Source organism: Amblyomma maculatum, chromosome 4 (genome assembly GCF_055883805.1).
Source record: "Amblyomma maculatum isolate TAMU_Amacu chromosome 4, ASM5588380v1, whole genome shotgun sequence".
Classification (NCBI taxonomy): Eukaryota; Metazoa; Arthropoda; class Arachnida; order Ixodida; family Ixodidae; genus Amblyomma; species Amblyomma maculatum.
In genome coordinates, this window is record NC_139347.1 from 96,168,311 (window position 1) to 96,184,281 (window position 15,971).

Consider the following 15,971-nt stretch of genomic DNA (forward strand, 5'->3'; position numbering starts at 1 on the left):
GGCGGTTTTGGGTTGTTAAAGGGACAGAACACTGGCCAAAATATGTCATGAGATTATGGTGGAGATGAAAAGACCTTGCCTCATATAGTACAGATCGAGCATTACAATATCAAAGAAAAGAGGCTTTACAATTTTAATTTGCCATTGAAAATCACATACAAATAACTGAGGCGCTATCTAGCGGAGAAACCCTATTACATTCGGTGTAGTACCCCATGTGACTACATGTCAGCAAAATATCGCTGATTTTCGCAAGTACACACTGTTCTTTTTTCTTCTAGGAGTGCTTGTCATAATTCATTATGTTTCGCGCTCTCTCTACTGCGCCCTTAAATAAAAATCACCCCTCCTTTCGCACAGCAAGAGGTATGCTTTCAGGTTTTGCCACTAGATGGGGCCACAGTGTTTGGAATTCCGTGAATGAAACAATGATAGTACCCAGTAAAACTTTTATCGACAAGGCGTGCGTTATTGCACCGTAACAGCCTTGAGTGTGAAATTGAAAAGGGAAAAAATGTCGAATTACTGCCTGGCGAGTGAAATTTATATTCTTTTTTTTTTCATACGTTTTTTTTGTCGACCACCAGTCGTCATCGCAGTCGCTGCTCATGGTTTTCAGCATTGGACTACATAAAAACGGGCGCATGCACTGACCGAAAAATGCTCGGCAAAACTTTTCTACAGCGTTTCTACCAAAACCGTTATGGAATCGAACATTTTACACATCTTCCCATTGCGCCAAATAAAATTTGAGACCTATATTCCAGTATTCTGTCCCTTTAAAACCCCATAAACCAAACCATGACTGCCCATGAATGACTAACTGTGACTGTGACAAACCATGACCATGCCTAACTCTGCATATGACTATGAGTAATCATAGTCATGGTTATGGTATCTTGACGTCTAACAGCTCAATGTAGATGGCACTGCTGCATGCCCAGACATGTCTGAACACGCCGGGTGTTGCCATAGTAACAGCGTGGTGCAACTACATGCCCTGTAGAGGAATGCTTTCACGTAAGGAGGCTTAAGTGCCCCCCAGAATTTTTAATTGCTTTCTGGAATTCCAATTTCTTTTCTGGAGATGGGGATAGGGTTGAGGAACCATGGGGAAGGTTGTGTACCATGAAACTGGGAAGCTGATTGCTGCGCCTGTGGGAGGAAGTGCGAATTTTTAGCTAATGCACGTGGTCAAGTTTACGATGACTCAGCGTTTGCTCTAACCAAGTTGTGCAGCCATGGTTTTGTTGTCTGAAAATAAGTGACACTGGCATAATACAAATTGACGGTAGCACTGCTCTCGTTCGTAATAACAGAGCTTTATTATAACTGCAATCATTAAGTGGGCTCGACTGTACTCGCATCTTCCTCACGAGCATCCTCCTCCTTTCAACATTTTAAGTCAACACAGCGTCTCCATCCATGAAACCTCATTGCCTTGTCCATCTCCTCTCACTGCTGTATGAGCCTTTTTTCCTCTGTCACAGTGCAGAGACCTTCCGAGAAGTGGATATGCGTTTGTCAGGCGCGGAGGGGGCTTCACGCCGCATACCAATTCTTTTGCCTCCCAAGCCCTCCTCTCACCCCTTCATCCAGAGTATTGGCGCTTATCCAAAAAGCGGCTCTACTGCCGTGCACATGCATGCAATTCTGCGAGGCAGGAGAAAGAGGGAATGAGTTCAGCCCCATGCGGCAGGTGATGGCAGTTTTCTAAACTAAACGGGCATGTCCCGGCATGGCGGAGCAGGAATAGAGGGCCAGCGGTCTGCAGCCTCAATTTCCTGCCTAAAGGAAGTGCTACTTGTTTTCTTTTTGTCTGGAGATGCTGCATGCCAGCAATTTAGCACTATTAGTATCTTTTAGTTCCCCGCTATATACCCATGGCGTTTGGAGACATGTTACTCTCTAAGAAGATGGGAATATACTTCTCACTTTCCCCTTGTTTGCTGCTTATGTCTTTTTACAGACCAAAGGTGACAGTGAACAGCCTCAAGAACTGGTGGAAGAATGAGCGCCAGAGGGAGCGCCGCCTCAAGCGCCACGCTTCGGGTGGCGGTGATGAAGACTCTAACCCTGGAGGCTCGGGCAGCGGAGTCACTGGTGCCACAGGCACTGGCTCCAGCAGCTCCAGTTCATTACCATGCCCAGTGCCCGCAAAGGTGGCCGCCGTGACAACAGTGCCGTGCGCACACCACCACTGCCACCAGTCATCAACGCCACCAGCAACATCACCTCCACTGTCCCCGCATCCGCAGCCACCACAGTCTCCACTGTCAAGTTTTCCGCGCCAACACGATCGGCCCCAGCACTTCGCGCATGACTGCGGCGCCAGGGCGGCAGCAGCGGCTGCCATGATGCCCCTGCGCCACTTCCACCACCTGCACCACCACCACCCTCGCTTCGTGCACGGAAGCAACAGCGGTGTGGTGCCGGCACCGTCGACCCCTGGCGACTTGGTGGTGGCGCTGTCCACCACGTCCCCGTCTTGACGCTACCTCATCAACGTCGGCGGCCGCCATTTTCTCCCCCTCCCCACCACAATGGCGGCCGGTTCCCTTCGCCCGCCCTTTATGGATGCCCCGCCGTCTCAGCCGCCACTGCCGACGGCATGCGCGCGAATGGAAATTGCGAAGTCCGACGATGCATGACACAAGTAGACCACGTAGTGGTCCAGTCTAAAAGCCCTCGGTCGGCCTTGCCCCATGGCATGAAACTGCAACGCGAAACCGCGTCAATGGACAGAAGATTGCTTGCATTAGTCGGTTACTTTCATTAGTAACTACTCGCAGCATGGTTCGTCTACTAGCCTGTGATGTAAAAAGGGCGAAAATGATAAGGAATGAACTGAAATGTCGCTGCTCTTGTTGTTCACTCCAAGTGCATGTAGCTTGCTGTAGCCTCATCACGTTTCGTCTATTTATTGTTCTTATGCAATCACAGAGCATGACTAGCTTTTCTACAAAGTATGAGATCTGTTTATTGCTCTGTTGCTTGCAGCTGGATTGGTTGTGATGCGTACATGAATGGACATTTACAGTGTGCACTACTGTTGAGCACTCGTGATAGCTATTGGCATAATGGTTTTCAAGAAGCAAGGGAGTTGAGGTGCCTCCTTTGCTGGAAGAGAAAGCCAACGGTGCCATTACCCAAGCCGCCACTTGTTTCTGTGCTCTGGAATAACCATCGTCTTGACTGGACTGAACAGGTCATTCCTGCAGCTGACTGTACTCAAACGTGTTTGCAAGCTGTCACATTTCAATGTCATGATGACGAGAATAGTCCTTCGAGCTGTGATTCCAACGTGTGCAGAGTGAGCAAAGTATGGTGATATATGCAGTGATGTTGTGAATGACTGTGCATCAGAACTGGACAACTGCTGTCGGTGCAAACAACAAAAATTGAAATGTGCCAAAGAGGGACTTTTTTGCCACTGTTTGCATTGATGATGGACACAAATGTTGCCTTTTTTTTTTTTTTTTTTTTTGTTATGCATGGGTAGAAGGCAAATATGACTTTTTTCATTACCTTTATCAGAGTCCTAGAACTTATTTCATTTTGTCTCCGGTCAATGTGCAAGTATCAATAGAAAAGTCATCTGCAATCTGTTATGCATATAGCAGTGAAGTATACTGTTTTTACTACCATTATGCCATTATAGCTCAGTTTACAACAATATGTTCTTGGTAGCTATGTGCATACGATATATCATCGTTATTTCTTTTATAATATGTCTGATTTTGAAAAAGCACAGAAACTATTACTTTTGCAAGGTCTGATGCTGCCTGAAAGTGTAGAGGACCAGCCACAAAAACCTGAGCAACAAAAATGCACGGAGTTTCAAACAGTTGTACAGCAGTTGTGTCGTGCAGGTAATCGTGTAATGTGAAGAATAGTAGGGTTGCACATGCAAGGATTTGGTAATTGCCTTTAAAACAATTTTCAAAGCAGCAGGCACAGCGCTGCGTGCTTGTGTGCAGCATTGTGTGCTTGTAGCACACAAAGAACTTTCATACAGCTGTATTCTGTCAGCAGCAGCAGCTCATGAGGTCATGTTAAAAAGAGCCATATCAACCAAGAACTCTTCATTGCTCAATTTCTTAATGACTATTTTATTAAAACAGTGCAGCACTTATTGCTAATCATCTGACCAGAGTTTGAAACCTCCCCTACACCCTTCAGAGACGAAGTCTTGCACTGATCAAAATCATTGCTCTAGAAATTGAAAATAAAAAATGCTATGCTGCAAGTGATAGCTGGCAAGCTGTGCGGGCTTACTACTTCACTTTGAGAAGTACTATAAACTTTTGATATTTACAACTCGCTTAATTCAGACTGACATTTCAACCTTGGATACATGAAGTGAAATAAATTGTAAACAGTGGGATTTAATGCCCTGAAGCAACGCACAGTGTCTATGAGGAACATTGTAGTACAGGGCTCCGCATCAGTCGGGACGACCTGTAGGTCTGTAACCTGCGCAGACATCGCACAGCACAGGCGAGATTTTTTTCACTTCTCTATAATTAAAATGCTACTGCCATGGCCAGGATGGAACCGGGATCTTTCTGCTCGACAGCCGAGCTACCTAACCACTGAGCCATTGTCATGGCTGGGCACATCAAACATATGAAATATAGGGGTGTGTAAATAGTACTTTTTCAAAACCAAATCAAATAAGTATAGTCTAGCTTCGGTACCTAATCGAATATCGCTATAGTGCAGTAAAAAATTGTATCAGACTGAATATTTACTGAATAATTGTATGCTTACCTGCCAAAATGAAAATACTCATGTGACATATTAAATTTTATGATGCAAGTGGTGGAGCTATAAGTCATGGAGATAAATATGCAGCCGCCAAAAAATCCAACGATGATCTCCATTATGGAGCATGCAAAACAAAGTCAGCGTATTATCTCTGTCATACACATAAGAAAATTTAGTTTTTGCTACTGACAACAGCGACAAAGAGACTAGTCTAATTTGATGAGAGATAGACAACAGTTATTAGCCATGGCCTCCGGTATTGAACTTAAGGGCACAGTTTACAGAGTCTTGGATGACATGTGTCTGAAGTGTAAATGTCATGAACGCCTGCCTATCAATAGACTATGTTGCAGTGCTGAACGCACAGATCAGTCGTTAAAACATTCTATGGGCATAAGATTAGAACCTGCTTTCAAAACAGGCATCAAAGAAAACTATGACGTGGCGTATTCGAAATGCATGCTTATTATTCAAAAACTATCAGAAAAGTTCTGGCTGTATTTGAGTTGTTTCGAGTAACTTTGAAAGTGCACTGAATAGAATCAATTCGTTATTGAAAAGTTTCTTGGCACGCCCCAAATAATAAGCCTTTTCAGATTCAAATTCGCAATAACTAAAACATATTACAGGGAATCATTAGAAATTTTAAGAATGTGGAGACGAAAGCCTAGTTCAACATTTTATTAAACTTTTTGCATTTTTATTCACACCCTATGGTATCCAACTCTCCCAAAAGATATTTTTCAAACACCACAGCACATATCTTCTGTATCCACCTCGCGATGGCGGTTACAGCAAGAGGCATTTCAAGCTGCTCTTGCGTGCTCTACTGTGGCATACTTTCTTGGCCTGTCCTGCCTGCAACTCATAGAAATGTTGAATGAAGCTCTAGGCTCACATGGCGAGGTACACAATGCTAGTGAGCGTGCTGCCATCGTTTTCAGAATGTCGTACAGGTGCTGTGTTGCCATTTCCCTCTATTGGTGACACCCTCCCGCTCCCCCGCTGACATCTCCCTCCCCTTCTCCAGCACCGTTGTTGCCCTTTCCCTCAATGCCTTCCAGCACCGCTGACATTTACCTCAACTCTCCGACTGTGCTCCGCCGCTTTTTCTCAAAACCCTCCTCTGACACGCTCTGTTTTTCTGTACCTCACAAATATAACCTTGAAACACAGACCTAAAGACTTTAATACAGTATGCACAACAGCACACTTACGCAGGACATGGACTCGTTCTCAATTCAGCATAGGGTAGTGGTTAGTGTGCTTGTCTGGAGAAAGGAAGGATGGTGGTTCAAATCCTGGTGTGGACATGATTTACTTACTTTTCAATTCAATCTTTTTTTTCTGTCCAGGAGTGTAAGATAAGGGACTAATTGAATTGTGCAGCTTCATGTTTCATTGTCTATCTGTACCTCACAATGCGACTTTGAAAAACAACAGATTTAAGGCTTTCACTTTAAATATCTTTAGACCCGATATAGTTTTAACTATTGAAATTTGACTGCAATTTGTGCTATGTAGAAGTGGTTTCCTGCTGCAGGTCCCTTTCCAAGTTCTCTACAAAATTCAGCTCCATAATTTGCTCCACTAGTTCATCAGGCTTAATGTCAAAAGTTTCAGTGATGGAAGAAACACTGGTGCATACTAGGCATCACTCAGCAATCTATTATGATATTGTACTGGCCAAATCACGTCAGAAATGTGTACAAAAGCATGGTTTGTGTGCATGCCCATAAAACCGGAAGCAATTCAGGTTAATGCTTTTCTTTTTGGAATTGCATTCAACAGTTTATCAAGGGCACCCATTGCTTTTGCTTGTGAACTATAAAGGAATTAATGAAAAAAGTTATTGCATCCAGATTAGGTGAGCTAATGCAGTCACATTCAAAAGCCAATGTGAAAATTTTTTGAGTGCTCTTAAAATTTGAGAAATTGACTTGCCACCAATTACCTATTACCAATTAGCACCTGGTCCATTTTGCTCAGATTGGCAAAGTGGCACAAATGACCAAATTGAAAATCTCGAGCCAACTTGAAAACTCGCAGATAGCAAACAAGTTTTTGTCCAGTGAATGTCTTCCTGTATTCCCTGCAAAATTTGTCAGAACATTGGGGAGACAGAAAACCCTTAGATACTGGCTGGAAATTGTATTTGCACTGCCTTCTTTGTCACACAGCTTGCCCATAATGCCGTCAAGCATTTTGTGTGGCAGATGCTAGTTGTGTGGAACATGTTCACATGAAGCTTCCTATATTAATGTATACATGGCTTGCAAATAATATGTCGTGAATTCATAACACTGACTGGGCAGTAAAGAATTAAGAGCGCCATGTATGCATAATTCTCAATAGCCAGCATTATGCACTTGAAAGTTATCAGCATGTCTCCGCAGGCACAGGTTCACTCTTGCTTATGACAAGGTTGTGTGTTTTTTGTACTGTCATTACTTAAATCACTGAATGCTAGACTTGAAAAGTGAAGCCAGTAAGACTGGGCATTGAAAGTGTTTGCAGTTCAACATGTCATCTTAGCCAAAGGCAAGTGATTTGAGTTGAACACTGCATAGACTGTCAATAAATTGAATGTTGCATGGAGTCATTTTCTTTGTTCCACAAACACCGAGACAGCAACAAATTCAAGCCTACCTCCAGTTTACACACTGAAGCTGTTGTCCTGCAAGTAGAATATAGACCCAATACATATCTCACCAATGAGTCAGTGTTGACCACAAAAACCGCAATAAGTGCTTAAACTGACAATGAAAGGGCTACACACGCACAGGTAGGAAAACGTGACTGCCAAACATTTAATAAAACAACAAAAAGAAAACTTGCACAACATAAGCAATATTCTGGTTCCAGTAGAAAAGACAAAGCATTTACAGAATAGTTGATGGTCCGAAGCATCAAGCCAAGTAAGGTTTAGATGCAAGTCATGAAACAAATAAAAATGGAACAAAACTGTCCCCCTTAAAGAAGGTCGTAGAAGTAGTCTAGACCCTGTCCGAGCTCCCATATGGCCAGACCGGTGCCTAGAGACTCGGCTAACTTGACTCGCTGGTTTATTGAGTGAAGTGTTGGGTAGAAGACGGTCCGTTTCCCATCCTGCAACCTAAAGCAAGAAATTAGCTCATGTGAAAAAGAGACAGGGGTTCGTTTTCTTCAAAAAAATCTCAGTTATCTGCAACAGTTGGAAATAAGCATGTGCCTGGATTAGTGCTAGAAGGTCTACTATCAAAATGAATGCGAAATAAGCTGGCGGATGCAGAGCAGAAAAAAAATTTGGAGGATGCTTAAGCTTCGCCTTCAAGAGTGGAATGCGATAGCGTCAGGGGCGAGTGGCGCGCCACGTGTCGGGGCAGCGCCGCACATTGCGAGGAGGGGTTCTTCTGTGTTTGCCGCAAGATGGCTCTGCATGTGCGCAGAGTGCAGAAGAAATGTAGCGGAAACGTACTTCGCTACTCGTGTAACTGCGACTTCTGTAAGTAACATGCTCATAATTACCGATATACACCGCAGTATAATGTTCTACGGCACGTTTCTAAGGCAACACCGCATTCACTAGAAGCGGTTTTGTACCGCTTTCAAGCATTGAACTCGTGGCTGAGTGGTAGCGTCTCCGTCTCACACTCTGGAGACCCTGGTTCGATTCCCACCCAGCCCATCTTGGAAGTTGCTTTTTATTTATGAAGTGCATGCCGGGATTTATCGCTCACGGCCAACGCCGCCGACGACACCGGCTTTTCTGCGACACGAGCTCCTTAACGCTACCGCGTTAAAATAAGAGTATTCTCCACTGCCCAGCAAACATCAATAAAATAAAGTTACAGGCTAACTGCAACGAAACTTTTCATTTTGTGAATAGAGTGTTTTCTAACAGTATGTCAAAAGGGATTACTAAAAAGAAAATATGGCATTCGTAAGCAACGGAAGTGAATGTTTCAGGAATCACTTGCAAAAAAACATTTTTCCAAAGAAAAATGGTGGCCATTATTACGAGCTGGAAAAGACTTACTAACAGGCAAAACCGGACTCGTGCGCTGTAGATTGGTATTTTGGCGGCTTGCTGCTGCTTGTAGAAACTGGGCAATATTATTTTCATTTCTGTTTTATGAACCCAAATTAATTTATGCTCATAGAAACTTTGGTGACTAGGAAGCCCCGTATTTGGATATTGTGAGGTATGCGAACGCATGCCACATGAATTTACAGCACTGCCAATGAATGGCAACCGCCGACATATGCTATAATTTTTTTTTTCTATGTTTTCTTATACTGAAACTCATGCAACGTGAGCATTCTACCACCAACGGCTATACATCGGTTTGACATGGTAATCATTGCAGCAAATGCACATTTCACTTCCAGCTTTTTGGTGCATGCCATCTGAAGCCCGTTCACCCACAATGAGCCTGGCTTGAGGGTGGCTTGAGGGTGTCCGTTCCTAGTTCCTACATCATATCTGGTAAGTTGCCCAACTCTGGAAAACATCACCAGGTGCACCTGTCATCTGCTCAGGTCGGCAGAGTCACTCATGAGTCGACTTATTCGGGCTCACTCACGCTCAGATCATGATCAGGGCCGTGAATCTGAACTCGTGTTAATATTGTAAACTGAGTCCTGAGTGAGTCCGAAATCACATTTACATTATCGTCCGAGTCGCGAACCCAGGTTAAAACTGAGTGAGATCATGATCTGTGTTTCCGTGACAATGGTGACACATTTTTTTCCCTTCAAAGTCTGACAGTGTTGCGGAGGAAAGATACAGTATAGTATTGCTGCGACCAATGACTCTTTTGGGCGCGGTGGCTTTGTGATGTCCCAAGGTAACAGATGAAAATTTTGTGGAACCGCTTTCCTCCATGCTCTCCTTGATGCATTATATGTGTTTGTCACACAAGAAACGTTGCCACTGCTATACAACAAAAAGGTACACGGAGGCATAGTCAAGCCTTTCCTGGTTTTTTGTTGGTGCTGGCCGACAACTGATGTTATTAATGTTTTGTTTAATAACAGGTAGAAATCGCATGTGGTGCTTGACTAATATTATGAAATACGACCAACCAAACTGCTTGAAGCACAAAAATATGAGGCCTCGTATCATGGTCGGGGCCATTTGGGCTAAAGACTCAGTTCAGCGAGTGAGGTCAAATGACTCGTGAGAAGAAATAGTAGCTCAAATGAGTGAGTGAGTCAGAATGAGTTGCGAGTTGAAATGAGCGAGAGAAAACAGGCATGTCATGAGTCGAGAAGAGTGAGTGAGCCCAAATGAGTCCTAAATTGAAGTGAGCTGGGAGTCAAAATGAATGAGTCCAGATGAGTTGTGAGTCAAAATTAGCCAGTGAGCCTAGATTATTTCTGAGTGACAGTGAGTCGCAATGAGTGGTTGTCGCCAGATGAGTTGAGCCTAAATGTATTTGAGTTACGAATTGGTGGGCTTGAGAGCCTAAGTGTCTGAATTTGAGTGAACCCGCTAGTTGACCAAAATTTTGTGAGTCAGCACTCAGGATTTTGCTGAGGTATGCATCTGCTACACAGTTTTTGAAACACTTGTCGTCTAGTTCCCTAAGAAGCATGAAGATTCGAGCGATCATCTTTGAGACTCGCCAATTGCATTAACAGCCATTGCAGCTGGCCTTTAAGACTGGAAATTATAGCATATATGATTAGCATGTGGCACACAACTGCGGTGCAAATTCTATCTCCAATATAAGATGCACACTAAGGTTATACAGAAATAAAGAAACTTTCCATTTATATTCACAGCATCATATAATGAAAATATAGAAAAGGCACTGAAAAGAATTCTAAACTCTGAGTACACACAAGAACAATATATGCCAACAACAGGCACAGCTGATCATACACCACACTTTGCATACTGGTGTATAAGGCTGTCGCACATTAAATTACGAACCAGTAGTTGGCACCTTAGTGTATTTTCTGTCATTTTTAGAGCACCAGCATTACTGGCCACAGTGAGCAATTTCAATATTGTTCCTGTAATCCTCATGCATCAAAGAAGCAGAAAAAGATCATGTAAAATAAGACCCCAACACGGCAGATTCGAATCCAGGAATTTCTTGTGGAAACCGAGCATGAAACCTCATAGCTATTACCACAGCTGATCACCCTGCATGTTTAACTATCGCACTCTCGTGCTGTGCATTGTATGTTGTTGTCTATCAATTTTCATCTGCATGCAGCGAATCCTAATACACCACTATTGCATTGTCCTATTCAAGAGCGTTAAGTGGTCCAAAAACTTTATAGTGCATTATACAACGTAGGTCCCCAGTCACTGATTTCACAGATCTTTGCCTGACCTTGAAACCCCAGTCTCAAACCAAAAGTGAGATGAAACGTAACGTGCTAGGCTCAAATTTGCATCTGACCAACTTGGCTAAAACAGATACAATTTTTCATTTCATTAGCTACGGACCCCAACTACTCTAGCCTTTTCTGTTTTCTTTCCTCTCATACTAGAAGGCACTATACAATCACAGCTTATGACCAGGACTTCACTTCCATTCAAAATGCAAATTCCAGCCCAAGCTTGCATAGTAATTGTGCACGTGGTCCAAGCAATGAAGCACTGGTTAAAAGCATGTTTACAGAAGCCCTACACTTTGGCTTCTTTCTGCTTTGAAACTTTTCACTGCAATATGTTGAATATTAACGCGTGCATACACTTGTCTCAGGGTACAACTCTAAACATTAAATATATCCTGGAGTGTTACAATACAATAAACACAGACTAATATTTTTCTTCTGTGAAAGCTAAGTTTTAATAAAAAAATTTTGCACACCTCTGCCCCAGCTATATAAAGATGAGTTGAATTTTATCTAAATTTAAGAGATATTGAAGAAAATATGAAGTTAGCTTGTATTGACAGAGTACTGCGCTCTTATCGTAAAGGGATCACTCAACGAAAATTAAGCCTGCATAAGGTAGAAAGGAGCAGAAAATGAAATACAGCCCTCAGCATCATCGGTCAATTCCAAAGTCAAGTTTATGTGGCAACACTAATTTTTAGCCACGAACCTTGGGGACTAAGGTAAACCAACGTTAGCTACAAGACACGGCAACTGATCATTCTCAGTATGGATAGATTAATGAACTAAGTGGCGGGAATGTTGTTTAAAAGGAAATTTTCTTGGCCATAAATAAATCTTTCGCCGTAAGCCAAACACTAAGATACCAACAAGAAGCCAGAACAATAATTTGTACTGAGAACAACAATTGTATAGATTTGTCCTCAGTGCCCCTTTAAACCAGAACTCACTTGTATTCGAAGTAGTGCTCCTCAGCTTGACCATCCCAATTTACCAGTGCCTTTTTGCCTTTTGAAAGCTCTTGAATCAGCCTGTAAACAGACATTTTGGACAAACATGAAAACTCTCTCAAGTGGAAGAAAAGAATGAGGGACAAGCAAGCATTCTCACTACATCAAAATAGCTGAACTCAGCTATGATGGTGGTGGTACACATCTCGTATTTTTTTTGTTTTTTTTTTCTGCCACCTAACTGAAGAAAAACTAATGCAAGCCAGTTGTGCAACCTATCTGCAATGCCTGTGCAGTCGTGTTACTAGTGACCGCTGTATATTCCACATTATGTGCAATGCATAGCAGCATGTTGCACAAGTGGCCTAATCATTTGTTTAAACAGTTGAGCTAAGCAGAGTTTCCTTTGGGGATGCACTCACTGCTTCATCTTCTAACATGAAGTGCTACTCACTGGCTTCCCAGGATCGGTCCTCCGCCAACACTTGTGTATGAATAACCATAAAAGTTGAGGCCCAGAAGGATCTTTGCACGTTTATCGCCTTTTTCAGGAGCTAATAACTCCACACATTTGCGAACCCATTCAATGGGGCTCGTTGGGCCTGGCCTGAAATGCAGGAAACAACAACTTCAACATTACATACTGTGTAAAATGACTCCATGCAAGAGCTGTCATCAATATTATTATTCGTAATATAACAACATTACAGCCATTGCACAGACAAGCTGCATGGCTTTAAAAGACTGAGCGACTGGAACTGGGGCTTACGACAAAGGAATAACAACAGCTACAAAAACAGACTAGTAATTATCTTCAGCTCAGACACAGGAAAAATTTCAATCTTACATTTCTACAAAAATTTAACAGCCCACATCAGCTCTCGTTGTCTAAAATTCAAATACCTGCCACAGTCAGCTCATCAAATCATTTCTACCTACAAGGCATTGTACACGCACCTATCACTATAATTCAGCTAAGATGCAAATTCCATAACCTTTGGGGACTTGAGAAGTCATAGGTCATCAGGCTAAAGGCAGTCACATGACTGACAAGGTTGTCAAAGTCCTTCCTTGAAAACATTCCAGGCACATCTCTGGTAAAAGTAGAAAACAAAAGACACATGTTGCAGTGTGCAGTCAAAAGGTGTGAGCAATGCAAAGTATGAGCCTACAAAGTGTTCACTCACCCTTGGTACACAGCAGGAGGAATGACCAGAATCAGATCTAAATTTTCAGCTTGTAGTTCCTTGGCTAAATGCTGGACAAGCTTCGTCATTTCACTAAAATATTGAAAAAGTTATGATTATAAGCACACAAACACACACAAAAGGCATCACAACTGAAAGTAAAGGAAAAGTTAATAAAACACTATAGAACAGTGACAGCACTCGCCTACTGGTCAAGGAACTAAAGTGAAGAAAAAAAAAAGGTCATCCACACATGATGTGGTCCTATTTAAGAGACAAATGAAGTGTCTGAAGAGATATTTGTAGTAGAATAATGGAACAGGAGGTAGCACATATGATCTTTAAGCCAGCCTATGTTACGCATGATCAGTTAGCTTAATGGCATGAGCAGCATGCTTTCATGATCGTACTAGAGGCTACTCGCATAAAAACAATTTCAAGCTATACAACCTGAAAAAAGAACTAGAAAGAATTTGCAGTCCCCTCTCTTACTGTAATATGGCACAATATCCTTTTTCAACAAGAAATATCCTTGCGTATTCTCAATTTATAAACTGCAAATGATGTTTCAGTTTAGATCAGGTAAAGTCAGCCTGTTACACAGAAGAACAACAAAGATAATGCTCACTTGTTCTAAGAGGGTAGCAGAAAGAACATTGCAGAAAGGTACAAACTGCTGACAATGTATCAGACCCTTTTGCAGCTATTTTCCAACTGAGATTCAAATAAAAATGTTGTGCTATTTTAGACTTACACACGGCAGGAAAGAAATACCCTAAAATGGCTTCAAAATACAGGTGGACACTTGCACAAAAGAAGGAACCAAATATGCAGACTAGGCCAGCAAAAGCTGCTTTGAGGAATAGAAGCAGGGATCACAACGCTACTTGTTCAGAGTAGGTATTCTGTGCATCACTTGCAATACCAGATAAAACATAGAGTGCAGCTAGTGCCAAAGCACATTTTGTGTTCCTGTGCGCCAGTCAGGATACATGCACATCAAAGTGAGAAATAATAAAATCTATCACAGTGAAATCTTTAGCTACGAAAAATACACATACATAATCTAACACAAACATAGCAAACTGATGCTCTTTAGCACTTCAAACCGAGCAGTGTGAATAATGCAAAATGTGCCCCCCTCCCCCCCCAACCCCTATTATAAAAAAAAAAGAAAAGAGTTTGTAAAATCGAAGGTAAACCGTCATACACTTACTTGGCCATCTGTGCTCCAAACTGCGACCACAGTTCCAGAACATATCCATCAAATTCACTTTTTTTCGCTACTTCCTTCAGCACTGAAGCCATTGCAGTCATTTTCTTCTTAGATGCGGCTACTTTGGAAAGCTGTTGCGGAGTCCACCTTTCAAACAAAACCCTAGGAACTGGTGAAACAAAATTAAGTTTAAGAACAAGATTTCAGTGCAAATAAAAAAAAAAAACAAAAACAACGAGTCACAGACCCAGCTTAACTGCTTTCCCAGCCCTTTTCACATCCTCAATCCAACCCACGTCGACGTCATGTTGTCCTCCGACAGCAAAACCCGCTTTCTCTTGTGACAGTTCAAGCTGAAGCCAGACTGGAGAGACGTAGCTGAATTTGCTACCGAATATTTTAGCGATATCATAGCCACGATTGTTCCACTGCAAGTGAAAAACAGTACGATTAGCGATCGCAGCAACGTTTTTAGGCATGAAAGAAGGGTACAAATTATTAAAAACTACTTCCTACTTACCGGCGTAACGTAACCCAAGACAGCGCCGCCAAAACGCTTTTCTCTAGTTTTTGTGTTGCAGTAAGAGCGATGATGCTTCATGATATCGCTGATTTTAAAAGATTCCTTCACTAAGTCACGATCAAAAACGTCAGCGGGACCAGGATCTAACGCTTCCACGGCCTGCAATGTTGGCGAACGAAATAGATTGCGATTAGTAGTGCCACGAAGACATAGTTGCGGTGCGACAAAACAGTGCGTGAGAGTGGACACTCGGCAGATGCAAGCTTATTAGAGTTACCTTTAACTTCTTTTTGTCTGAAGGTGATATAGTTCCTTGAGCAGAAGGCACAAATATACAAAACGCCAGGAAAACTGCTGAAGTGTACACTAACATTTTTGAAACCGAAAAAACGCGCTGCCACATTTCTCCTATATTGGATTGCCTAGCTGTGCCTTGACATCGACTCATAAAACAGTTTTTGTATTAGCTCTATGCATAAAACACTGTACTTGCGAAACAACGTTCTTAGATATAAACAACTCGTCATTAAAAAAACTGATTTTAATAATTTTTGTGTTTTATACTATTTTTTTGGATGTAATTTTTATTTACCACAAACAGCAACCGACACTTTACGACATAGCCAACTATGGCGCTGCGACTGTTGCGATGGTTGCGATGCGAGTGTCGAGGCGGTGAAATTAAAAATGCATTCCAGAGTTGAAAGTAGTAAGGTACTCAGAGAACTTCTGAACAGGTTTAGAACTGGTGGGCGCTTAGATGACGGTGTGTTCATGCTTACCTAATGAACAGAAATAGCTAGGGCGAAAACATACCATTTATTTAGCCTTCCTGTGCGTAAACGGTGCATACAACAACAGCGAACTCCTGGGGAATATGCTAAAAGATGAAAGTATTGGTCATATGAGGTAACTGATTTCCTAGAGGAAATATACCAAGATATAAAGTAGAAATAAGATGAGAAGGAACAAGAAGTAGTTTAGAC

General features: G+C 42.3%; 2 protein-coding genes across 2 annotated transcripts in view; one reads left to right on the forward strand and one right to left on the reverse strand.

Annotated features, from left to right (window-relative positions):
- The window catches only part of dve (SATB1_N and homeodomain domain-containing protein dve), a 103,619-nt gene extending 96,256 nt beyond the window's left edge, over positions 1-7,363 (forward strand). The window contains exon 8 of the mRNA XM_084602220.1: positions 1,970-7,363. Coding sequence (XP_084458346.1) covers positions 1,970-2,492 — 523 coding nt within the window. The 3' untranslated portion in view covers positions 2,493-7,363. The remainder of the gene's footprint in view (positions 1-1,969) is intronic.
- A 196-nt stretch (positions 7,364-7,559) lies between these two features.
- Positions 7,560-15,424, reverse strand: LOC146191703 (chitinase domain-containing protein 1). Its single transcript, XM_084602221.1, has 9 exons — positions 15,263-15,424; positions 14,983-15,144; positions 14,710-14,890; positions 14,463-14,631; positions 13,247-13,339; positions 13,055-13,153; positions 12,514-12,666; positions 12,060-12,140; positions 7,560-7,885 (listed from the first exon to the last, which is right to left on the reverse strand). Exons 1-9 carry the CDS (start codon positions 15,386-15,388, stop codon positions 7,744-7,746), a joined length of 1,206 nt encoding a protein of 401 aa, XP_084458347.1. The 5' UTR covers positions 15,389-15,424; the 3' UTR covers positions 7,560-7,743.
- Between the last annotated feature and the right edge of the window lie 547 nt (positions 15,425-15,971).